Below are 22,627 nucleotides of genomic sequence, written 5' to 3' on the forward strand. Positions count from 1 at the left end.
ATGGAATCCCAGTGTCTTGGAACTCCCAGAATATAACAACAACATCTCAATTGCCATACTGCAGAAGACAAAGGGTCTGTCTTGTCCAATAGCCTGTCTCTAGTGCTTCCAAGGGAGGTGTATGGTGGACTGTGATAGAATAACTTGACTATATCAGAAATTCCTAATCCATCCATTAGTGTCTGTCTTATGCCAGTTTAAGAGTTTATATCCCTTCTAAAAACTATTTTTTCTCTTATCTAATGTAACTCTCCTGGGGAAGTTAGGTTAATGTAGAGTTGGAGCTGCAACAATATTTGTAAAAAGAAGAACAGGAGTACTTGTGGCACCTTAGAGACTAACAAATTTATTAGAGCATAAGCTTTCGTGGACTACAGCCCACTTCTTCGGATGTGAACAATATTTGTAGTTACTGAGTGAAAGATGTTCTCTAGTATTTGAAAATAAGATATGTTTAGGTTACTTAATTTAATGGCCAACTTTAGCTGAATGCTGCAGCATTTGGTCAAAGGCTTGATCCCCACTTTCAAACATTTGACCATTAAATCATAGAATCATAGGACTGGAAGAGACCTCGAGAGCTCTTCTAGTCCACTTCCCTGCATTCAAGACAGGAATAAATATTACCTAGATCATCCCTGACAGGCGTTTGTCTAACCTGCTCTTAAAAAATCTCCAATGAAAGAGATTCCACAACCTCCCTAGGCAATTTTTCCTGGTGCTAACTACCCTGACAGGAAGTTTTTCCTAATGTCCAACATAAACTGCCCTTGCTGCAATTTGAGCCTATTACTTCTTGTCATATCCTCACAGGTTAAAAAGAACGATTTTTCTGCCTCCTCCTTGTAACAACCTTTTATGTACTTAAAAACTGTTATCATGTCCCCCCTCAGTCTTCGGTTCTCCAGACTAAAAGAACCTAATGTTTTCAATCTTCCTTTATAGGTCATGTTTTCTAGACCTTTAATCATTTTTGTTGCTATGCTCTGGACCTTCTCCAATTTGTTCACATCTTTCCTTTGCCTAGTAGCTCTAGTTATTTTATTAAATGTTCAAGAAGAATTATTACTTTGACCAAATTAATGAACATTTCAGGCAGCTGGCCAATACAACAGTATGACTATGACCCAAACACTAATGGGGCTTATTCACCCAACAATGTGTGGGTCAGTGAAATGTAGTCAGTTCAGAGGTTGAACACAATAGCAGCAACTCCAGAGTTTGTATAAGGGAAATTACAGAAATAACTTTGTTAATTGTTATTTTATTGGTATCAAGGTAGGCTGAAATTAACTACACAAGTATCAATGTTTTGGCAGGAAATGCTGTTTTACTTGTCTAAATGTTAATCTGAGTATCCAAATTAAGGATCTGTTCATCCTATCAAGATGATCAAGTTTAAAAATATTTTTTTCATCCTTCTTTGACTTTTGCAGTAAATGATGGGTGATTGGTTGAGTGTGTGTAATTTTGTAGTCTGTCCATTGATTTAAGATTGCATTTACCAGTTCTGATCATTGAGAATGGAGTACTGTGTTCCATGAAATCACAAAAAATCTGATTAATTTATAATGAAGTTCAACCCTGTAACATCACGAATGGTGAAATGGATGCTTCGGAAAAGCATGAGCAAGATTTATAAGATATGGCAATTCAGTTTGGTTCAAATATATGTCTCTATATGTCTAGATGCTTATTGAAACTCAGAACTTTTTAAATTTTGGTTACTGGGATGGGAAAATCAGAAAAAGAGGTTCTCACATGATTTTTTGCATCTATGGATTTCAGATAGGTTGGAAACAACACAATATAAACTTCCTTGCTGTATATTCAAGCTGATGTTTATGGTCTTAGCAAAAACCAGGAAGTTCAGGGGCACTCGCAGAAAAAAAAATGCTAATAACCCTATCAAATCACCACAAAGATTCAGGTTTAGTTCACCTTTAGAAAGAGGGTTTCGTGTCAGCTCTTATTTTATCCAAACTTTCTCACCCATTCCTTTGCACACTGTGAAGAACTACACGTGTTTTTTTTTTTTTTTTTTTAAATGGGACTGGCTCTATGAAGCAATTTTAGTGTCTTTCTGAAAAAAATTTAGCAGAGTAGATTTGGAGGATGCAGCCACTGAAGGGACCTGAGGAACTCCTTACACAAACTATATCTTTTATATTGTCGTTTCTGGCGTATAGAGCCGCTTCTTAATCAGGGTAGGGGCAGTTTGGTACTCAGAGCAGCAATGTACCGCCAGATCTGCCCAAAATTTCAAGTGGACTCCATGGCTTCCAGGGGAGAAATTAAAAAAGAGGAACACCGTGTTCATTGTTATGGAAACGATTTTTAAAAAATTCAGCAGATGATGAAACAGTTACGGAACGGCTGCCTTGATATTACTTTTCTTTTATGATCTTACCCCTAGGTCTGCAAATGGCCCATCATACAAAGCCAACTGAGCAACTCGACACCTGTCCCTGTTTGCAAGTGTCTGGGGTGTGCTGTAGCCTCCTCTCAGTGCATTCTCCTCAGCAATCAGCGCTTCCAGCTCTGGTGTGGCTCCTCCTGTTACCAACGTCCGTATCAGTGTGAGGATATTGTCATTGAAGTATGTCTGCAGAGATAAAAGAAAGCTCTTTAAGCAAACACCATTAAAGTCACAACTGAAGACATCCAAATTACAACTTTTCTGGGTTTCTGCTGTTTAAAGTTCTTGGCTGTCTCTTCAAATAATTTTACATAGAAAATGAAAAGACAGCAGCCTCCAATTACTCCATTTTCTTCTATCCCATTAGGCTCCTACACTAGATCCTGCCTTTTAAACACCAATTCAGGCTGATTTTTATTAAAGAACAAAAATTTGAATGATTTATGTTTCCTATAATTGGTGTTAGTAGTGATGCAATGACTGCTTTCCTTCTCATTGCCTTCATGTCTAATAACAGGCTTTAGGACATGTAATTGTAAAATTCAGACCACATTTAAAGCATACATGGGCTAGATTGCCTTTTTATACTTGTCACCAATTCGTTGGGGAGCTGCCTTTGTGCTGCAAATGTCATTACTTATTACTGTAGCTGGACTCTAGCAGTCTATCCGATGTATTGCACTAAACATCTTATTACGAGACTTGACAGTGTTCAGACATAAGCATGTATCAATTAAACATTTTGAGTTCATTCCAGATAAATGTATGATGAGTTTGGGATCCTGGTGGTCCTTTTAAAAAACTCTAGAGTATAGGGTAAGTGTGGTTTATTAGGGAAGATTTACTCCACACTGACATTTTGCCAGCATCTGCAGCATTGTCTGTCAGGCAAACAATGGGCATTTTAAATATTAATTTAATGCCAGATGAATGATTTTCAAGTTCATTTAAAAGTATACTGGTCTAGTTCAAAGATACTCAGTTAAATATCTACACTATACAATGTGTACTGACAACATGCACTGTTTAAAAACAGAATACACAAAAAATGACCTCCCCCAAAAATCAGTCACTATTACTTCCAATCCTACTGATGTCTAGTGTTTTTAGAAGACTTGCACATAAAGAAGCAGATTAGGAGAAAAAGATTCATATACATATCTTGGGGGCAAAGGACTTGCCTTATTGCCTACTGTGGAAGTTAGACCAATGGCTATTAATACTTAGTCCTCAAATTGTACTTTTCATCCACAGATCTCAGTGCTAACTACAAAGACAGGGAAGCACCGCTATTTACATTTCACTGATGGGGAAACAGAGACACATAGAGGTGAAGTGACTTGTCTTAGGTCACACAGCAGGTCAGAGAGTAGACTTAGCTTCCAGACCAGTGCCTTATTCTCATTACCTTCAGCATCTCTCATGGACTCTCATAATCTCAGTTTTATTGTTCAGATTTGACCACCATGAAAAATTTTTCTTCTCAGTAGTGAGTTGTGATTGCTATGAAAGCTTCATTTTCATGACTTCAGGCCCCTGCTGTTGTCTAAATTACAAAAAAAGCCAGTCTAGATAAATACAATTTATCTAGTGGAACAAAATAACCAGAATTGTCCTTTTAGTAATTACATACTCCTAGACAATTATAACTGTGTTTTGCCTACTGTATGCATGTATTTACCTGATTGATCAGAATTGCCCCTAAAGGTAATATTTGTTTACTAATCTAAGGGGAAGTGGGGCATATATTTAAATGTTTAAAAACTGGAAGCAATGAAGAACATTTTATGATCACTTCCAAAGGGGTAATCGGAAGCAAAGAAGAATATCGGAGGGGGAGAATCCTGAATGATAGGATTACAGTGATAGTATTAGTACATATGATAAATTATGACTTAATTGGTATCAATGAGAATTGGTGGGATAATTAGAGGGTACAGCTTGTTCAGGAAGGACAGTAAGGGAAGAGGTTGCATAATACGTTACAAATGCATTCACTTGTTCTGATGGCCAGAAGGAGGTGAGAGGCAGACCAAAGTATGTGTATGGGGAAAACAAGCATGGCATCCTGATAAGGGCCTGCGATAGATCACCTGCACAGGAGGTGGATGAGGCATTACTAGGACAAACAACAGAAATTTCCAACACATGAGACTGGGTAGTAATGGGGGACTTCTGTTAGAAAAGTAAGATGCCAAAACACAAAATGGCCAGTAAGTTCTTGGAATGTGCTGGGGACGTCTCACTTCAGAAGTAACCAAGTGGGCAGCTTTAGACTTGATTCTGACTAGGAAGAAATCGTTTGCGAATCTGAAAGTTGAAGACAATTTGGGTGAAAGTGACCATAAAATGATTTTAAGAAAAAGGAAGGCATTAGAGCAGCAGAATAAGGACAACGGCCTTCAGATTAACTGCTAGCTAAGGTTCCATGGGAAGAAAATGTAAGAGAAAAAGGAGTTGAGGAGAGCTGGCAGTTTCTTATTAATGGCAAACGCTCCAGGTGTGAAGGAAGAGACCAACATGTCTCCATCAGGATCTCTATAATGACCTAAAAAGGAATCCTACAAAAAGTGTAAATATGGACAATTTGCTAAGGCTGGTTACAAAAGAATAGCACAAGCATGTAGGGACAAAATCAGAAAGGCTAAAGTACAAAATGAATTACTAATATTAACGGACATAAAAAGCAATACATTAGGAGAAAGACCAAGAAAAGTGTAGGTCCACTACTTAAGGAGCGCTCATAACTAAAGACTGAGGTGTTTAATGCTTACTTTGCTTCAATCATTACTATAAAGGGTAATAGTGACCTTAATAACAAGGAGGAAGACTCACAATCCAAAATAGGGAAAGAACAGGTTAAAGAACATTTAGACATATTCAAATTGGGAGGGCCTGATGAAATTCACCCTAGAGTACTTATAAAACTTAGCTGAGGTAATCTCGGAACCATTAGCAACTCTTTGAAAGACACGTGAGGTCCTAGAGGACTGGAGAAGGGCAAATATGCACCTATCTTTTAAAAAAGGGACTGGGGGAATTATAGATCAATCAGCCTAACTTTGATACCTGGAAAGATATTGGAGCAAATTTTCAAACAATCAGTTTGTAAGCACCTAGAGGCAGGGCCGGCTCTAACTTTTTTGCCGCCCCAAGCAGCAAAAAAAAGCACCGCCCCGCTGTAAGACCCCCCCCCCAGCGCCACCCGCCCCGCCGAAACACCCCCCCCACCAAGTGCTGCGCCACCGAAACCCACCCCGCCGAGCGCCACCGAACAGCTGCCGCCCCCACCGCGCTGCCGAACACCCCCCGCCCCCTGCTGAGTGCTGCTGATCACCCCCCGCCGAGCGCAGCACTGCCGATCACCCCTCCCCGCCAAGCGCCGCGCTGCCAAACACCTCCCGCCCACCGTGGAGCACAGCAGCACCGAATAGGGTGACCAGACAGCAAGTGTGAAAAATCGGGACAGGGAGTTGGCAGTAATAGGAGCCTATATAAGAAAAAGACCCCAAAATCGGGACTGTCCCTATAAAACGGGGTCGTCTGGTCACCCTAGCACCGAAACCCCCACCGAGCGCCGCGCCGCCAAACACCTCCGCCCCCCGTGAAGCGCCGCACTGCTGAAGCGCCCCCCGCCCCCGTGCGGAGCACTGCCAAACACCCCCCGCGGAGTGCCGCACTGCCGAACAACTTCTGCCCCCTGCGGAGCGCCGCGCCACCAAACACCCCCCGTGGAGCGCCGCGCTGCCGAACCCTCCCCCCACACGGAGCACCGCCAAACACCCTCCGCCGAGCGTCATGCTGCCGAACCCCTCCCCGTGGAGCGCCGCCGAACACCCTCCGCCGAGCGCTGCGCGCCTGGAACCGGCCCTGCCTAGAGGATAATAAGGTTATAAGGCATAGCCAGCATGACTTTGTCAAGAACAAAACATGCCAAACCAACCAATTTTCCATCTTTGACAGGGTTACTGGCCTAGTGAATGCGGGGAAGCAGTAGACATGATAGCTCTTGATTTTATTAAGACCTTTGCCACCGTCCAACATGACACTCTCATAAGCAAACTAGCAAATGTGGTCTAGATGTAATTTGTATAAGGTGGGTGCAGAACTGGCTCAAAGACCAAAGAGTAGCTACCAAGGGTTTGCTGTCAAATTGAGAGGTGGGGAAGTTGTATTGAGTGGGGTCCTGCAGAGGTCTGTCCTGGATGTGGTACTAGTCAATATTTTCATTAATTACGTGGATAATAACATGGTAATTATACTTATAAAGTTTACAGATGACACTGGAAGGAGTTGGAAGCAATTTGGAGGACAGGATTAGAAGTAAAAAATGACCTTGACAAATTGGAGAATTGGTCTGAAATCAACAAGATGATGTACAGTAAAAGACAAGTCCTAAACTTAGGAAGGAAAAATCAAATGCATAATTACAAAATGGGGAATAACTGGCTAGTGGTAGTACTGCTGAAAAGGATCTGGGGGTTCTCATGGATCACAGATTTTCTATGATCCAACAATGTGATACAGCTGCTGAAAAGAGTAATATAGTTCTAGGAGAGTCACATGTAAGACATGGGAGGTATTAGTTCTACTCTACTTGGCACTGGTGAAGCCTTAGCTACAGTACTGTGTCCAGTTCTAGGCACCACATTTTAAGAAAGGGGAGAGGCCAATTGGAGCGCGGCGAGAGGACAGCTACAAGAATGATACCAGGTCTAGAAAGCTGGACTTTTGAGGAAAGGATTAAAAAAAAAAACTGGGCATTTTTAATTTTGAGAAAAGAAGACTGGGGGGCGGGGGAGAGGGAGGAATTGATAACATTAGGCTGAGAACACAACATTCACTTCACTAAAGAACTCACGTTAAACTGTAAAGCAATCGCAAAAGAATATATTAAGTATTGCACCTGTCACAAAATCATTAAATGCGTCAAAATAAGAGATAATAGGCCTTATTCTGATTCCAGGAGCAAGCCCATGGGACTCAATGGATTTACAGTGATGTAAAATTGATCCAATTCAGAGGGGAATTAGGCCCCCTGTCAATGGAACAGAATGCTGTCACAGGAGAGCGGTCTCCCACTGCTAGACAAATGTCAAGGCAAAGCTAAGACATTTATTTGGAAAGCAGACAACATTTATCTTGGAACAATAGTTTACTTTGGGTTTCACACCATGACTGATGTGGATGTTATCATTTAATCTGATAGATGAGTGCAGTTTTTGTTCATGCTGCCGTCGTTGAATAAAAATATTCTAATTTTCAGAATGGACTCCTGTTCTGCCACCAAGCAGAAAACATCCTAGGTGAACAGGAGTCTAGCATGCCTTCTGGATGGTTAGAGATTGTTAACATTGCCTAAGCTTGCATGCTCTCAACTCTCATGAGACGCAGGCCCTCCTTCAAACCTTTCCACTGTGGAGCACGCTTCACCTCATAGAATCAACATCTAAAGGGTTAAAAAAAAAATCTGGCCTGGCTGATTTCCATTTCCTTTGAAATAATAATACACTAAAAAGTAATGTGAGTGTGATCTGCTCACTCTGAGGGCGGATATGCCAGCACTTGTATGGGAACAATGTGTTGAATGTTGTTGGAACAGTGCTGTAGCATTCAAAGTAACAGGCTACTTTTCAGTAACAAACGCAAATTCCTTTTGTTCATTGTATAATCATCACTGAAAAACACTTCTGTGCTGCTATTACTAACTGTACCCTGCATTGGATGACGTGATAACATTATTATAGCAGTCTGAGAACATGCACTGGATACAGTGCTGAGTAATGAAAAAAGGAAATGCATCATAGACGCTACACCATGGGTAATTGACAAGCAAATGGATATCTGAGCTAGCAGTGCCACCTAGCCCATGCGACTGAATTCTGTTGCAGCTGTTTTTGAGTGTAAGTGTTCTGGGACTGCTTTCCAGTTTGTTCAACCATTTTTAAAGTATAATTACCAAAGCTTATGTTTCGCAGTTAATGCTGTCAAGCCTTTTAAACTAATTGGTCTTTTACAGAAAATTTAACTGAAAATTAACACATCTTTTAATAACATTGCTTTAACTTTAATGACACTTTGCCTTTCGTTTATAACTACTCTAAAATTGTTATTTTCCATGTCATAGCTGCCATTTTTTTATGTTTGCTACTTTGGTAATTTTTTTTAAAGGGAAAAAATATAATAGTTATTTTGCTTCCATTTCAGGCAGATATTTTAACTTGCTTGTTTTTCCTTACATGATGCATTCTGTCAAATGAATAGCATTTGTTTCAAGTGAATGCATATCCAGACATGGGGAATTACAGAGCTAAACTCATTAACCAAATCCCGACCAGGCCCTTGGGAGAGGTCCAAAGCAAAGGTGAAAGAACAATGTTTTATATTGTACTACATTTTAAAAATACCTCCCAGACTATTAAGGGATATTGTGAGTCCTCTGGTTAAGGGGATGTTTTACTACCTGCTAATCCTTCTGAACAGCAGGATACAAAAATAGAAAAGTTTTATGTTTCAAAATGTCCATCTCATAAGTTAAAACATTTCCTTTTCTAAATAAATGAGATTGTAAAGGATCTTGGGGGTTCTACTGCAAAGTTGCCCCTAACTCTTCACCCCTCCCCACCCCCATGTGATCTTTCTGTTTGTATAAGGAAAAAAGGACTGATGTTAATAGAATACATTTTTTAAAAAAATTAAGGTTCTAACAGAGCCCAATAGATGCCAGGAAATTCAAAGTTAAGTCTCATGATCTGGCTCTGAATAGACGCTTTTGTACTAATGACATTCCCTGAAGCTACACCAATCCCGCTACCAGTGATATGTACAGAAATGATGCTAAAGCACTGGAAGCGCTGTATGGGAGTATTTTTTGTAGCCTCATTACCAAAATGAATGCCATCCAGAATCAAGATGTCTGGGAATCACTTCACAGCGATAAAAGATGCTTGTTGGGGCAAGTGCCATTTTTACATCCTGCACTTTCTTTTGCCTTCTATAGCTACAGACGATGGCCAAGATTTTCAAAAGTCACTAGTGATTTTGGGTTCTCAACTTGGCACATCTTAGAGGCGGCCTGATTTTCAGATTCCTTTAAGATATCTTAAGTTTCATGATTTTTGAAAATGTTAGCATATATACCTCATCACAAGTGTAAAGCTTTGTTAAATGCACCATGTCTGAGAGGTTATTTGTAACCTTGGCTTTCTAACCAACTTACATTTTGCTATAAACAAGCATATTGTGAGAACATGCTTTGATACACAGGGGAGCCCCACTACAAGAAGAGCAGTATATGTATATAGCTTTCCATGCATTTGTATTTGTTTGTAGATGTTTAAGGCAAATCAAATACTTAGAATGAAATATACGGGGCCACCCAGAGGATTCAGGGGGCCTGGGGCAAAGCAATTTCGGGGGCCCCTTCCATAAAAAAAAAGTTGCAGTACTATAGAATACTATATTCTTGTGGGGGCCCCTGTAGGGCCTGGGGCAAATTGCCCTTCTTGCCCCCCCCCCCGGGCGGCCCTGGAAATATAATGAAAAACTCTAACAGAGGCTGATGTCTATTCCAGAGATATAGTAAATGTTAGGCAGCCTTGTTTAAGAATAGCTATTATCATACTTAAAATCTTTATCAGGTGAAATGCTTGAGAGTTTGGGATGGGACCCTGTAGTGGGACAGTTACCCCACTCCAGTGTGGAAGGGGTTAAAAACAGCCCTGGGAAAGGGCTGCCCCGGGCAGCCAATCAGGGCCGGGTTGGGAGTATAAGAAGGCCTAAGGGAGGTGCTGGGTCAGAGTCTCTCTCTAGCTGTGGAAAGAGATGGATCTAACTGCCTCGAGGAGCAAAGGGTACCTTGGACAGAGCAGTGCTGGGGAAGAGACAGGCTGAGCTGAGGCCTGACAGGAATGCCTAGGGAGGTACTGGGGCTGCAGGGAAAGGCAGCAGGTCCAACCCCCTTGCCAATGATGAGTGTCCATTAGAGATTGTAGTCTGGCCCCAGTGAAAGGGGGCTAGGTGATGACTGGCAGAAGCCACTAAGGCAAGGCGGGTATAGAGGGTTGGGGTTCCCCTGGGAGGGGAGACCCAGAGTGTGGGGGTACTGCTGGGGAAGAACCCCAAGGTAAAGGGGCTGGTGTAGTGAAAGTATGACTCATGCTGGTCCCACAATCCTGTAGAATATTTTGGAATCAATGCTTGAATTCCTGCAGTACCAGTAGAGGTCGGGTCACAAAAAGTAAACTGCCAGACAAAGTGGATACTACCGAGCCAGTGGATCAGATGGTGTGGGAAATGACAGGATGCCGTTTTTTTGGGTAGAGAAAAAAAATGTGGAGCATCTCTTCTTCCCATCACACCAATAGAGGCGTAGGAGAAAAGGAAGGACACCTCACCCATCTGACAGCTAGGTGGAGGAGGGAGAGTTCCTTTTCTACCCTATAGCTTGGACAGTGGAAAGCCTTCTAGGAGTGGAGGAAAGAGTGACCTTGCCCACATCAGCAAAGCAGTAGGAAGTGGAGACAGCATTGGTATGGCAAATGAAGACTGGCAAATAATTCTAATAGAAGAAATACTAATCTAGGGAAAGAAACAGGGATTCACTCTAAATCAGAATTCTCTATTTCTGGCATCACAGTAATTTTCCTGACTTCAGATGGTGGTGACCCATTATATTGTTTAACCACTTAAGAATGAATGAAGTTTGACAAAGAATCTTTGCAGAAGAAAGAAGACAGAGATCATGAACAGATATGTCATCGGTAGCTAGATATTTAGAGGGGAAAATCGTCCCATTTACTTTGTGAAGAATAAACTGACTGTGCTCAAAGGAAATGTTTCTAAATTGTAATAGTCCATTGTGAGTTATCTAAGCATAAACACAATTATTCTCTCTTATAATTTATCTTTCTAGTGTTTGCACAATAAAGCAATGGCGTCGTGTCTGCAACATTGCTATCTGTTACTCGGGGAATGCCTGTAATAAATAGAAGGATTAGCCTTTCAATAAGTGAAGCAACAAACAGCAGGGGTTGAATTATGAGACAGTCTTTGGATGAGGATGCTTAGACACCTGATTAAATGGCAATTTTGGGAAGGGAGCTACAGAAGAAATGAAATCAGTGAAACCAAAATGGACCCGATGTTTAAATGTTGTCTGAAAATGACTTGGATCTTTTGGCTTCCATTGTCTAGAAAGCTCTCAGTTATATTTTCATTCTAGCCTTTCATTAGCTGCTTTTAATTACAATAGAACTCCTCAGTTTCAGGAATCTTCTTAGTCTGGTAAGGTGAAAAAAATTTCAAAATGCCAGTTTCGGACCTTCATATTTAAAAGATCCAATGTATTACATGGAAACGCTAAACCTTTTACCCATAAAATTTTTATTAGTGATGGTTTAGAGTTAGAGTTTGGTTGGATACTTATCTGGACTTTCTAAATGTGTCAAGTCTGCAAAATTTGGCTGATGACTCACAAGAACAAGGTATCTCATAAGATTACTGTTACTTCATGCTCCTTATTGGAATAAAATACCATGAGAATAGATTTCCTCATTACATCTGTCTCAAGCTGCGGCTGGAATGGACGGGAGTGTAGTAGAAAGTTTTAAAAAAAAATGGTTAACTGAACTTTTTTGAACCATCAAAAGTTTGGTTTCACTTTTAGGTGAAGGTTAGAGTTGGCTCTTATTAAAAAAAAATATTGGTTTGCCCATCTCTAGCATTATTTGGGGCTTAAGCCAACTGATCTCCAGTGTCATGAAACTAAATTCAGTGGGATGGTCTGAAAGTTTAGGTTCAACTTTACAAAAGACTCTCAACCAGCCCCTAAGTTTGCACAGTCATTTTTACCCACAAAAAAGATTTTATGTGCACAAACAGCATATTGGTCACACAGGTAAATATCAGTTTATGTGCACAACTTGCCTTTCACATGGACAAACTGTCTTTCCCACATGTAAATCAGGAGGCCATAAGTGAGTTTGATCTGTTTAAATTCTATTTTTAAATCAAGGCTGGAAACTAACTTTTTTCAACAGACCCCGATCAGGATCATGAAAGGCACTATTAAAAAACATAATTTACAAAGTAATCATATTATAACAGCTGATACTGCAACAAAAGAGTCTTCTGAAACAGCTGTAGTTAGGATAATCAGGAGTAAACAAGGTCTCCAAAGGGATACTCATTTGAACACTTTAAAATCAGAGGTAGAGTATAACAGGCCTGCTTAATGGAGCTTATCATAAACAACATTTCATATTCTCCTCCATTAATTACATCTCTCTTGCATCTTAGTCATCTACCCCGAGAGGTCTATTTCCATTGAAAAGTATCAATCTGTAAATTGCTAGTGTTAGTTTCCCAGTGTTTCTATAAAAACCCCTAGACTGCTTGCTTTCCATTTGGTCCATTTGCAGAAAGCTGCTCCAACATTAATCTGCTGGCACATAAAGAGTACAACGTTTTTAAATGGAAGTCCTTTAATTGAGTGCCTAAACCAGTTAAAAATGGACCCACTCTAGGTTAAAGTAGAGACTGTATGTATTGAGAGAGTATTCTCTGCCTGTTTTTAAAATAAAATAAAAGAGGAAGACTATTTATTTGCTATGGATGGCCAAAAACTGGTATAGGCAAAATAGCTACTTACTTTGAACTCCACTGAAACTCAAAATAAACCTTATACAAACCTGTTTCAAGGTTTGAAATTGGTTAAAAACAAAACACCCATGTCAATTTCTTATATTTTTGCATTCTTGGTCCCAAATACAAGCAGAAATATTGGAATAACCTGACAACATGCTCTTGTGCAAATTCAGAACTGTGAGGTATCCACTCTTTCAAGAAATCCCATTCCCATTGATTTCCAGCCCACTTTTGCAGACCCAAGAGGGTCAGCTGGTTTAATTAAGCTTTGCAGAAGTATCCAAGCTTTTGTCCTCTGATCTGATCTAAACATCCAAACCTTTTGTTTGTTACCTGTCACTATGAACTATCACTTTATGGATGAAGGAGTACAAAAAATAATTAGAAGCTGTAAAATGTGTAAAACACTGAACTGTCAAGGTAGTTATGTTATGCAAGAAGACAATTTCCATATTTTAGAGATAATGCCTTAAATTTCCATGGGTGACTAGTGATTATGAGTACTTCCATTTTTGGAAGGCCAGTTTGAGACACCCCGCTGCAAGCCACCAGACTTTCAACTCTTTCTGAAAATAGTTTGCATCCAAAATTACCAGTTGCTTTTGAAGACTTAGGCCAATATACATACCCTATGGTCTGAGAGATTAGTTGCTACAGAGTCTCAGATCGAGATCCTCAAAGGCATTTCAGCGCATAACTCCAACGGACAACAGGAGTTATGCACTTAAATACCTTTGAGGGGAACTGGGGCTCAGTCCACATCCAAAGTAATGATGATGTATGAAGGTCTAAGGGAAGGTATCTTGTTCTTCAGGCTGCATGGTGGCAACGGAGCTGCTACACAGCATCAGTCTCCCATGGTCTGTCTGATGGGGAGGGGGGAGAAAGTTTTGATTTGCTTACAGCGCTCATGAGGGAGTCCAATACACTGACGGCGAATGCAGTTCCACATGCAAATGGCTGTGTAAGATACAATTCTGTGTCTGGGTCGTCGTCATCATCTTGGTCCAAAAACTGAACGTTTGAATCATTTACTGAAAACAATAATACAAAAATATCATAATATGCTTCTTGGCCCACAGCATGTGACCTTACATACTACACAATCAGAAAGAAAAAGCAACGGCATGTGTCTGGAAACACAGACTTGTGACTTTGACATCACTTAAAATGAAATCAAAGTGGATGTGAAAATATGCACTTAAAAAATCTGTTGGTCCTTATTTTGCTTGTATGAAAGGTGAATATCCCTGTGCCGTAAAAACGACCGTCTTGGCACCACCTGCTCATTTGCCATGGTGCTGACATACATTTTCCATCCGTACAGGCAAGATACAATGGGTAGGGCTGCGCGGATATGCAGTGAACCGTTAATGTCAGGTCCACTTTGTGATATAAACCTTATCCACAAAAACACTGGTTCAACCCAAAGGCATCTGCTACTGTGATTCTTTTCTGATGGACCCATGTTAATGCAATTGCAGCTCCAAAGAGGGAAGCTCCCCATTCAGCTTGCATCAAGCTTGTCGCACAAAAGCAATACATTGCAATTCTACTACTATCCTACAGTATGGTTTCAGCCACAGCCTCACCGCCCTAGCCATGAATTCTATTCCATGCAGTGTGAGGAAGAATCCACATCAGGTTGCTTTGCAGAAAAGACCAAACAAGGTAACATTTGACATTTAAATTCTCATTGAGTTCCCAGAGTTCATCTCCACCCCTCCCCCTGCCCCCTGCCACTACACACAGCTTGATATAAATCTTATCAAGCAGATGATATTTGATTAAGTCTTTTCTTTTCCATATTAGGACTCCTCAGTCATAAAAGTGCAGACTGATCATTTGTGTCACCAAAGATGCTTTTGAAATTATTAAAAATTAAATGACAAATTACTTTCAATTCCCATCCAGGTCTGAGAAATTATCAGTTTTGCAGCATCTGATAGTGTGGATCTTGAATACTTTTATTGTCTCATAGTTATTGGAAATTCCCTGTATTTATTTTTTAGTAGACAAGGATGCTCCTAAAAAGCCAAATCCTAGTGCCATTGACTTCAATTGGATCACTCTCTATCTAGAAATATGCCTGCCATTCTGAACTATCATTTTGAGACAGTTACTTTTATTTGATCAGACTACCCATTATTCAACAGCTATCGTCTACTAGTATAGTATTGCACTATTCATGCAAGGGCCTCAAAGAGCTCTACAAGTATAAACAATGCCTATAATATAACAGCCCTGTGAAGAAGATAAGCATTATTATCCCCATTTTACAGATGGGTAAATTAAGGCACCAATTGGCTGTGACATAACCAAGGTCAAACTGAGTCAGTAGTAGAGTTGGGAATAGAACATACAATTCCTGATTCCTCATCCCCTGCCATAACCACTAAAAAGTAACATCTCTCAGAACTATATACAGTCACAGGTTACATTATATGGTGTAGATGAATTTCATCCTGGTAAATAGCTCCATCTACACTATATCTTGCCCAGTGGCTGTCAATTTATTCTTGGGCTCCTAAGCAAAATATTGTTGAAAGTCTGTTGTACCATTTCAAAATTCACTTTTTGAAAAGACTGTGCCTTTGTTTAATTTGCTAGCTGAGGAGAGGAACTATAAACAGCAGTACTCTTTTTCTACTTTTATCTGGCAGACTTGTAAGACTAATACCTGACTTTGACACAGACTTTCTAACAGTACGTAGTGTCAGTTTCCAACTTACACCAAATCTTCTGTGAATTCTACAAGTGCAGTTTAAGCCTGAATATATCTTTATCTTCCTGATGCAAGTTAGCCTGCTATGATTTTTTTGAAAGGTCTCCTGGCTAGATGGGGGTAGGTTTAAGAGCGCAGCACTGCACCACAGGAAATGCTAATCAAACCCTGCTCTGAGCCCCTTGTGAAATCTCATTTTATTGAGAGAGTGCAACATAGAAACTTTGCTGCTTTAGCTTCAGAGCCTGAGAAAAGGTCTACCCACAAAAAAAAAACAGAACAAACAACTTAAGGGAAGGTATGATATCGGGGTTTCTTTTTCAAAATCTTTTATTTCTTTTTTTACTTCCTGTGAGAGCTAAGGCATGTCAGTCAAATTGACAATAGACTGAACTAAAAAGAGGTGTGTGGGGGGAGGTAGGCCAAAGAAAATGAATTGGTGAGAAGATGCTATGGAAACAGCCGGCAGGTCAGACCAGTGTGATCAAAGGTTTACTGATGCTGCGTGAAAAAGAAATCATTAAGAAAGGCCAGAACAAGACAGTCAATTTCTACTAAAACCACAAATAAAACCCATTCAAAGCAGTGCCATGAGGGTAGCCCCTCTGATACAGCCAGATAAATAAAGAAAAAGCTGATGATGGTAGGAACAACACCACCAACAACAAAAAAAGGACAGTGATGTGAAGGAAAAAGGCACTTCTTACCCAGTTCAGTTATCATTAGTATGTGGGTTCCACTGTTTTTTTCCTGACTGATTGAAACCAAAGGCAGAAGTTTGCCAGGCTTAGCTAATAAGTAAAGTATTTAGGGGTGGGGGAAAGAAAGTACAGAAAGAGAATAAAATAAGGGAGTAAGACAGGTAAGGCTCTAAAAAAAAAAATAAAACTGAAAAATAAAAAGGACAAAGGACCACAAATCAAGTTTGTATTTGCCATGAAAACTTCTGCACTTCACATCACAACAACTTGACAACATGAATATCCAATGCTAGAGTGGAAATCATACCCAGGTAACCAGTTGCCCCATTCTCAAGGGTAACAAGTGTCATGTCACTATGCAGTGATTATGCAATATTAAACAAGTTTTGGAGCATGAAGGGTTAACTAAGTAGCCTTTTAAAGGCAGAAGAGAAGTCTGCTGGCATCTTACACAACTTTTCTTTTTTTTAAAAGAGATTGTCCCAAAGAACCATGCCTGCTTGGTACAATACATTAAGAACAACCTCTTGCCTAATGTAGTGTGTGTTCAAGAACACACAAGGTGAAAACACATAGGGAAGAACTAATTTAGTTATTTATCCAAGTAGAAAGTTTCCCCTAATGTTTCCTCAGCAAGAGTAAATCAAAACAGTTAACTGAAGAGTAAACGTGGTGTCCTTGGCTATGAAATAGGTAACTCTCCTGAGGCCTGTAAAAGCAGATGGAAAAATATATGGGAATGGACATGAAAGGAGTATTTTTGTTTTCCTTACCTAGCTCTGTTATAATAGGTATGTTGGCTCCTGTTGTGATTGAGGGTTGACGTAACAGACCATGGACTGGACTGTTGTCTGGAGATGACCTATCCATTCCTGGTGGCGTAAACCCTAAGGAAGGAATGTCAAACAGTTACAGGATGAACTTCAAGTAGCAAGGTAAACAGAAAAGAATGTAACAAGTCATTTCAGACTGATGCAAATGATGACAACAGACCTTAACATTGCATGAATCTCCTGTGGTAGATTATTGTTCAGAGTGCTACAGGTAGAAATCTGCTATAACTATTTTACTTAACATTCAGCATTGCTGAAATACAACCCCTCAAGCCTATCAATATTACAGGCATTTTATGCTATAAGACAGCTGGCAACAATTAAAGCCAACGCACTTCTGCTAAACTTGTGAAACAGCAGTTTTTACATCAAAACATGCTAAAACTTTCGGCACAAATGTGATCCTTGTTTAAAAAACTGGAAACAAAATCCAAAGCCATTAATATTTGAGGGTTTTTTTCTTGCTATCAGTATTTCAGAGAACACTAGTAATAAACATCCTTACTTAAGCCTCACGCTGCATTCTAAGGCTTGTTAAATCACCATGTTTGCAGCTTTCAGGAGCTGATGGGTCTGATTCATAAGATTTAGGGGGGAGCTGCAAAGACCTCTGAAGGATTTAGTTACTTTAAGGAGTTTCCAAAAGCATTATGAAGCCCATAGAATTATTAATTTCCATGCTGATCTTGCAGAATCCTCATGGCTTCCATTCAGAGCCACCATGAGTCAGAAAGAGCAGGAAGCACTAGTGTGGAAGGAATGGGGAGCGAGACTGACATATGGCAGGTGGGCAGGAGAGAGGGGAAGGACATCTGGAGATAAACAGGAGAGAGGTGCACACACTTGGGGAGAGGATGGCATAGAGAGAAAGTGCGGAAGAGCCACATGGGAGGTGAAGGGATGGTCTGGGGTGGAGCAAGGGCCTCTGTATGCAGCTTGCATGCTCCACCTGAGTCCCTGCAAGTTCTGCAGGAACACCTGTCACTGAACAGTTCGTAAACATAAAAAGGTAATACCCAGGCGCATTATTTTGCTAAGCTGGAGTTACAATGTAAGTGCTAAATCTGTCAATGATTTAAGTAAACCAAAAAACTCTCACAAAAAATTGGCCTGGAAATTCATTGATATGATATATACTTAAGTCTCCCAGCTTTGAAAAAAGTAGGAAAAATAGAAACATGCATTTAACATCACCATTGTTGCAGTTAGGCTCAAGGACTCCATTTCCTCCTCGCTATGGCAGTATTTTTTAAGCAGCTATTTGTCTATCCATGAGGCCAAACTATTTTTGCATTATAAATTGTTGAAAAGCCATTAGACTTTGGGCAAATTCTGCCCAGACTAACTTTATGTCTGAGATCCACAGACAGATTTTTGACTTTTTGTCATTACTCGCCTGGACTAGATTTGAATCATCTAGATGCCACCAAGCCCCCGCCTCTCCCCACCCCCCCAGAGTCAAATTTATTCCTGGTGTAACTCCATTGCCTTCTCACAGCATACAAATTGGTCCACTCAGCTAAAGTCATTCATACATTCATCTGCTATTGACTCCAGAATGAGTTGATACTGTATTTCCATCTGCCCTGTCCTCAATTTTGGCAGTATAAATAAGTCATGAGCTATCAGAGAATCCTTTCATAAATTTATAGCACTTCAAAATGCGATGTCAGTCCCTTACATGGATTTTTACCCCTTTCTTGGAAGTAGTAATCACCACTATCAAACGAGCTTTAACTATTTTAAAATATTAAGTGCACTAATTTTGGCCCCTCAATTGTCCTCTCAGTCTAACACCAGTTTGGCACATGGGGAGGATCTCCAGTTCGGCTCTGTGCTCCTGAGTTAGCAGAGCTTGGGCGAGCTGTAGGAATTACTGCACTCACCCTCCTGGGAAGGGGGGGATAGAACTCTGTTTTGTTCTGAAGCTACTTTGGCCTTTTGTCTAAGATCAAGTGTGGTGTCAATTTAACACACACTCTGATGCAACAAATATTGCTGAGAGACCATCCTACCCCTGCAGGGAAATGGATTTTCTACCGTAGGCCTTCTCCACTTCTAACTCTTGTGATCCTCCAGGAGACTCCAGCATGAACTGTGCCCTGCCATCTGGAAGAAAGCTCCCAGCAGCACAAGGCCTGTGAGGATGGGCTAAGTAAAAGCAGGGGTGAAAGTGAGCTGGTAGCAGGGCCGGCTCCAGGCACCAGCTTAACAAGCAGGTGCTTGGGGCGGCCAAGGGAGAGGATCGGCACCTGTGGCAATTCGGGGGCGGCAGGTCCCTCACTCCCTCTAGGAGCGAAGAACCTGCCGCTGAACTGCCGCCGCCGATTGCGGCTTTTTTGTTGTTGTTTTGCTTGGGGCGGCCGAAATGCTGGAGCCGGCCCTGGCCGATAGGTACCGGTAAGAACACGCACCGGCCCATACCCAGAGAGAAAGGGCAGCGATGTTAAGGACAGTCCTTTGCTGCGGCAGCACTTTAACGTCGGCGGGGGGGGGGGGGTGCAACATCGTTAAACCGCTGCCATGGCAAAGGGCCCTGCAGCACTTTAATGTCATTGCTCCCCCTCCCCCACAGCCCCCCGTAGCCTCCGGCGGGCGGGGGGGCGGGGGGACAAAGGGAGCAGTTGCCCTGTGGCTCGGTGATTTAAAAGGGCGCAGCAGTGGCGTCCGGAGCCCTGGGCCCTTTAAATCAACACGGGAGCCCCGGGCAGCGCGGGCCAGGCAGCCTGAAAGGGCTGGTTGGGGGATGCTGACCCCCAGCCCACCCCCTTCCGCCCAAGGCCCCGCCCTTTATGGGGGCCAGAGCGCCCCCCCCCAGCCCGTACCGGAAAGTGGCCTAACTTCACCCCTGTATAAAAGGGAGGGAAAACTGTGGCGAGAGGCTCTGAATGGTGATGGGGAGGGGAGGCAAAGTCATCTCAATGCCTGCCACAGATTTGAAAGGCACAAATTCCCACGTGGGAATTTAAGCACAGCAATACAATTCCAGTCATCAATGGTGATTCGGATAAAACAGATTTCTTCAAGGCAGGTGGAAGTGATGAGTATGCCAGAGTATTTAGTTTTACTCAATGTACTACTTACTCATTGTATTGAAATCAGTTCTACTATGCCACCATGGAAAAAAGCAGATTGCATGCCCAGTTGATTTCTGTATGATAGTCTCTATCATGGCCAAATCCCATGTATGAGTAACAGCCATTCAAGAACTTTTATTGACATGATACCTCACCCACTCCAGGCTACATCACAGATCTATGCTGTGCTCTGACTCATACTGGCCTACCCAGACTTTTCCAAGGAGCCCTCTCAAGATTCAAAAGAGCTGGTAGATTAATTACGGATTGAGAGTCCTGTCTTAGGACTTTGCAAGGGGCAGGAGTGGTATTTCTGGAGATGTGGATGCTGGGATTGGGCTGCTGTCTGTTGTTGACTCCTCTGTTGGTGTTTTGTATACTTTCATGTTCTGCAGTAGGGGGCATGATGTGAGACATCAGCTCTTCAAAACACAAGTGGCAACAGACAATGAGAGAGCGCTGTATGTGCACTGAGGCAGCTGGATCCACTGGAGAATTACAGCTCAGCGTGACTTGCAGCAAGTCGCCTAACCTCACACTGATTTGAGGGTAGAAAAGGCTAACCTTCTTCCCACAAGCCCTTGAGGCATTGGTGGTGGGCAGTGTTAGCATGAGACACCACTGTTCAGACCATCCTCAAAGGCTTCTTTTCTCTCTTTTCCCTAGAGGCTTTTCTTCCCAGTCCAACACTGTGTCTACTACAATTTTTCAATGAATCAGGCCCTTCAGATTGTATAACTAGTCAGTAGCTTCCTGCCAGCTCAGAGGAAAATGTAAAGACTCAGTGTAACATACCTCTAAATGCATGACTCCCTCCACTCTCCCTAGAAGGCTATTTGTAGCCACCTCTCTCTAACCCCTCAAATATTTGTCTTCCTAGGATGGTGTTAGGAGATGGAAATAAAGGTGGCATTTCTGTTAGGCACAGACTGTCAGGAGCTCTGTAATTGCACATTGCACACAGTGCATTCTGTATGAAATGCAGGAAGCATGTTAAAGGGATTTTGTTTTCTCCATGAATGAAAAATAATCCTGAACCTTAATATTTTTTCCTCGATGGTTTTGGAAGATGTGAGAAATATCCACAACTTTATTTCCCTGACAGTGCTTAATTTGAATTGGCTGTTTACACAACTAACAAATCTGGAATATTTTCAGCAAAAGAAAAATCAGAAAATGTAGGGATTTGGGGTCTGTATCTGTCTTTCCACCAAAACCTTATCCCAACCTTTAAGACATGTCCTGTTTGCAGCCTGCCTCCCACCCATAACATAAATTTTAGATGCTGTCTATTTTTTCCACCAAAAAAAAGTGAAGGAAAACTAAACTGTTTTATCAGAACTTTCATTTAAAGGCATGGAAAACTACAAGTGACAGCTGTGCCGATTCAGTGAATGTGATGTTTTTGAATTTCTTCAATTTGACAAGTAAACACCTTAAATCGGTAATGCTATATGCATAATACATGGCCTGTATTTTGACATCCATCATCAAATGCTGACTTGAGAAAATACAGGTTGTACGTCAAGGAATAGCACCCATAAAGCGGGGAGAAATTCAGGTCACAGGGTATTAGGAAAACTATTTTATTACAGAACCAGAAACAAGCTAAGGCACCAGATTTCAGATCCATTTTCGGCTGTGAAAAGATGCAATTTCTTTGGACAGAGACTTCATTTAGAAATGACCTGCTTTCCTCACAGCCCCTTTTCACTTTCCTTATTGCATTTTCTCCTTCGGTTCTCCAAATCGTGTTCCATTGACATTCATAAACCCACTGAACCAGTGCAGGTGGTTATAGTGATCTTCCTAACTGCAGTGCCATACTTGTTCTACAAACACCACCAGGGGCCTGAGCTACAATTGCAGGATAGGGTGAAATTCACATTGCCCATGAGTACATGAAATCTGTGTGAGACAACGTAATTGCAGATGGAGAAGGATGAAATTCTCTTCCCCACAACTAGGAGGTATGGTGCTATTGTGCAACTAGTTTATGGCAGCTTCTACACCTAACTATGAACCAGCAGTAGCAGTCATCATAGCCTGCCTAGCTTATGCAGGGTTTGTGGCCACTGAATCAACAGTAGATGACCCAGTAGCTGTATTCCAACTACTCCTCAGTCTGCCCACAATCCATCACTACATATTCCTGGAGAGAGATCTTCCAGTGAGCAACTTACAGGAGGGTCCTTCCCCATGGGGCAATAAACATGCCCTTTCTG

At 41.4% G+C, this 22,627-nt stretch overlaps 1 protein-coding gene across 24 annotated transcripts in view; it reads right to left on the reverse strand.

Moving 5' to 3' along the window:
- Nucleotides 1-22,627, reverse strand: part of KCNMA1 (potassium calcium-activated channel subfamily M alpha 1) — an 871,895-nt gene that overhangs the window by 15,226 nt on the left and 834,042 nt on the right. For 12 of the 24 annotated variants that reach the window (XM_034777723.1, XM_034777722.1, XM_034777721.1 and 9 more), the window contains 4 exons: nucleotides 17,266-17,379; nucleotides 16,499-16,582; nucleotides 13,970-14,100; nucleotides 2,411-2,605 (listed from right to left, as the gene is read on the reverse strand). In XM_034777723.1, the coding sequence (XP_034633614.1) occupies nucleotides 2,411-2,605; nucleotides 13,970-14,100; nucleotides 16,499-16,582; nucleotides 17,266-17,379 (524 nt within the window). The remainder of the gene's footprint in view (nucleotides 1-2,410; nucleotides 2,606-13,969; nucleotides 14,101-16,498; nucleotides 16,583-17,265; nucleotides 17,380-22,627) is intronic. The other 12 variants (XM_034777732.1, XM_034777731.1, XM_034777713.1 and 9 more) reach the window with 1 other exon arrangement.

The sequence above is a fragment of the Trachemys scripta genome, chromosome 7, assembly GCF_013100865.1.
Source record: "Trachemys scripta elegans isolate TJP31775 chromosome 7, CAS_Tse_1.0, whole genome shotgun sequence".
Lineage (NCBI taxonomy): Eukaryota > Metazoa > Chordata > Testudines > Emydidae > Trachemys > Trachemys scripta.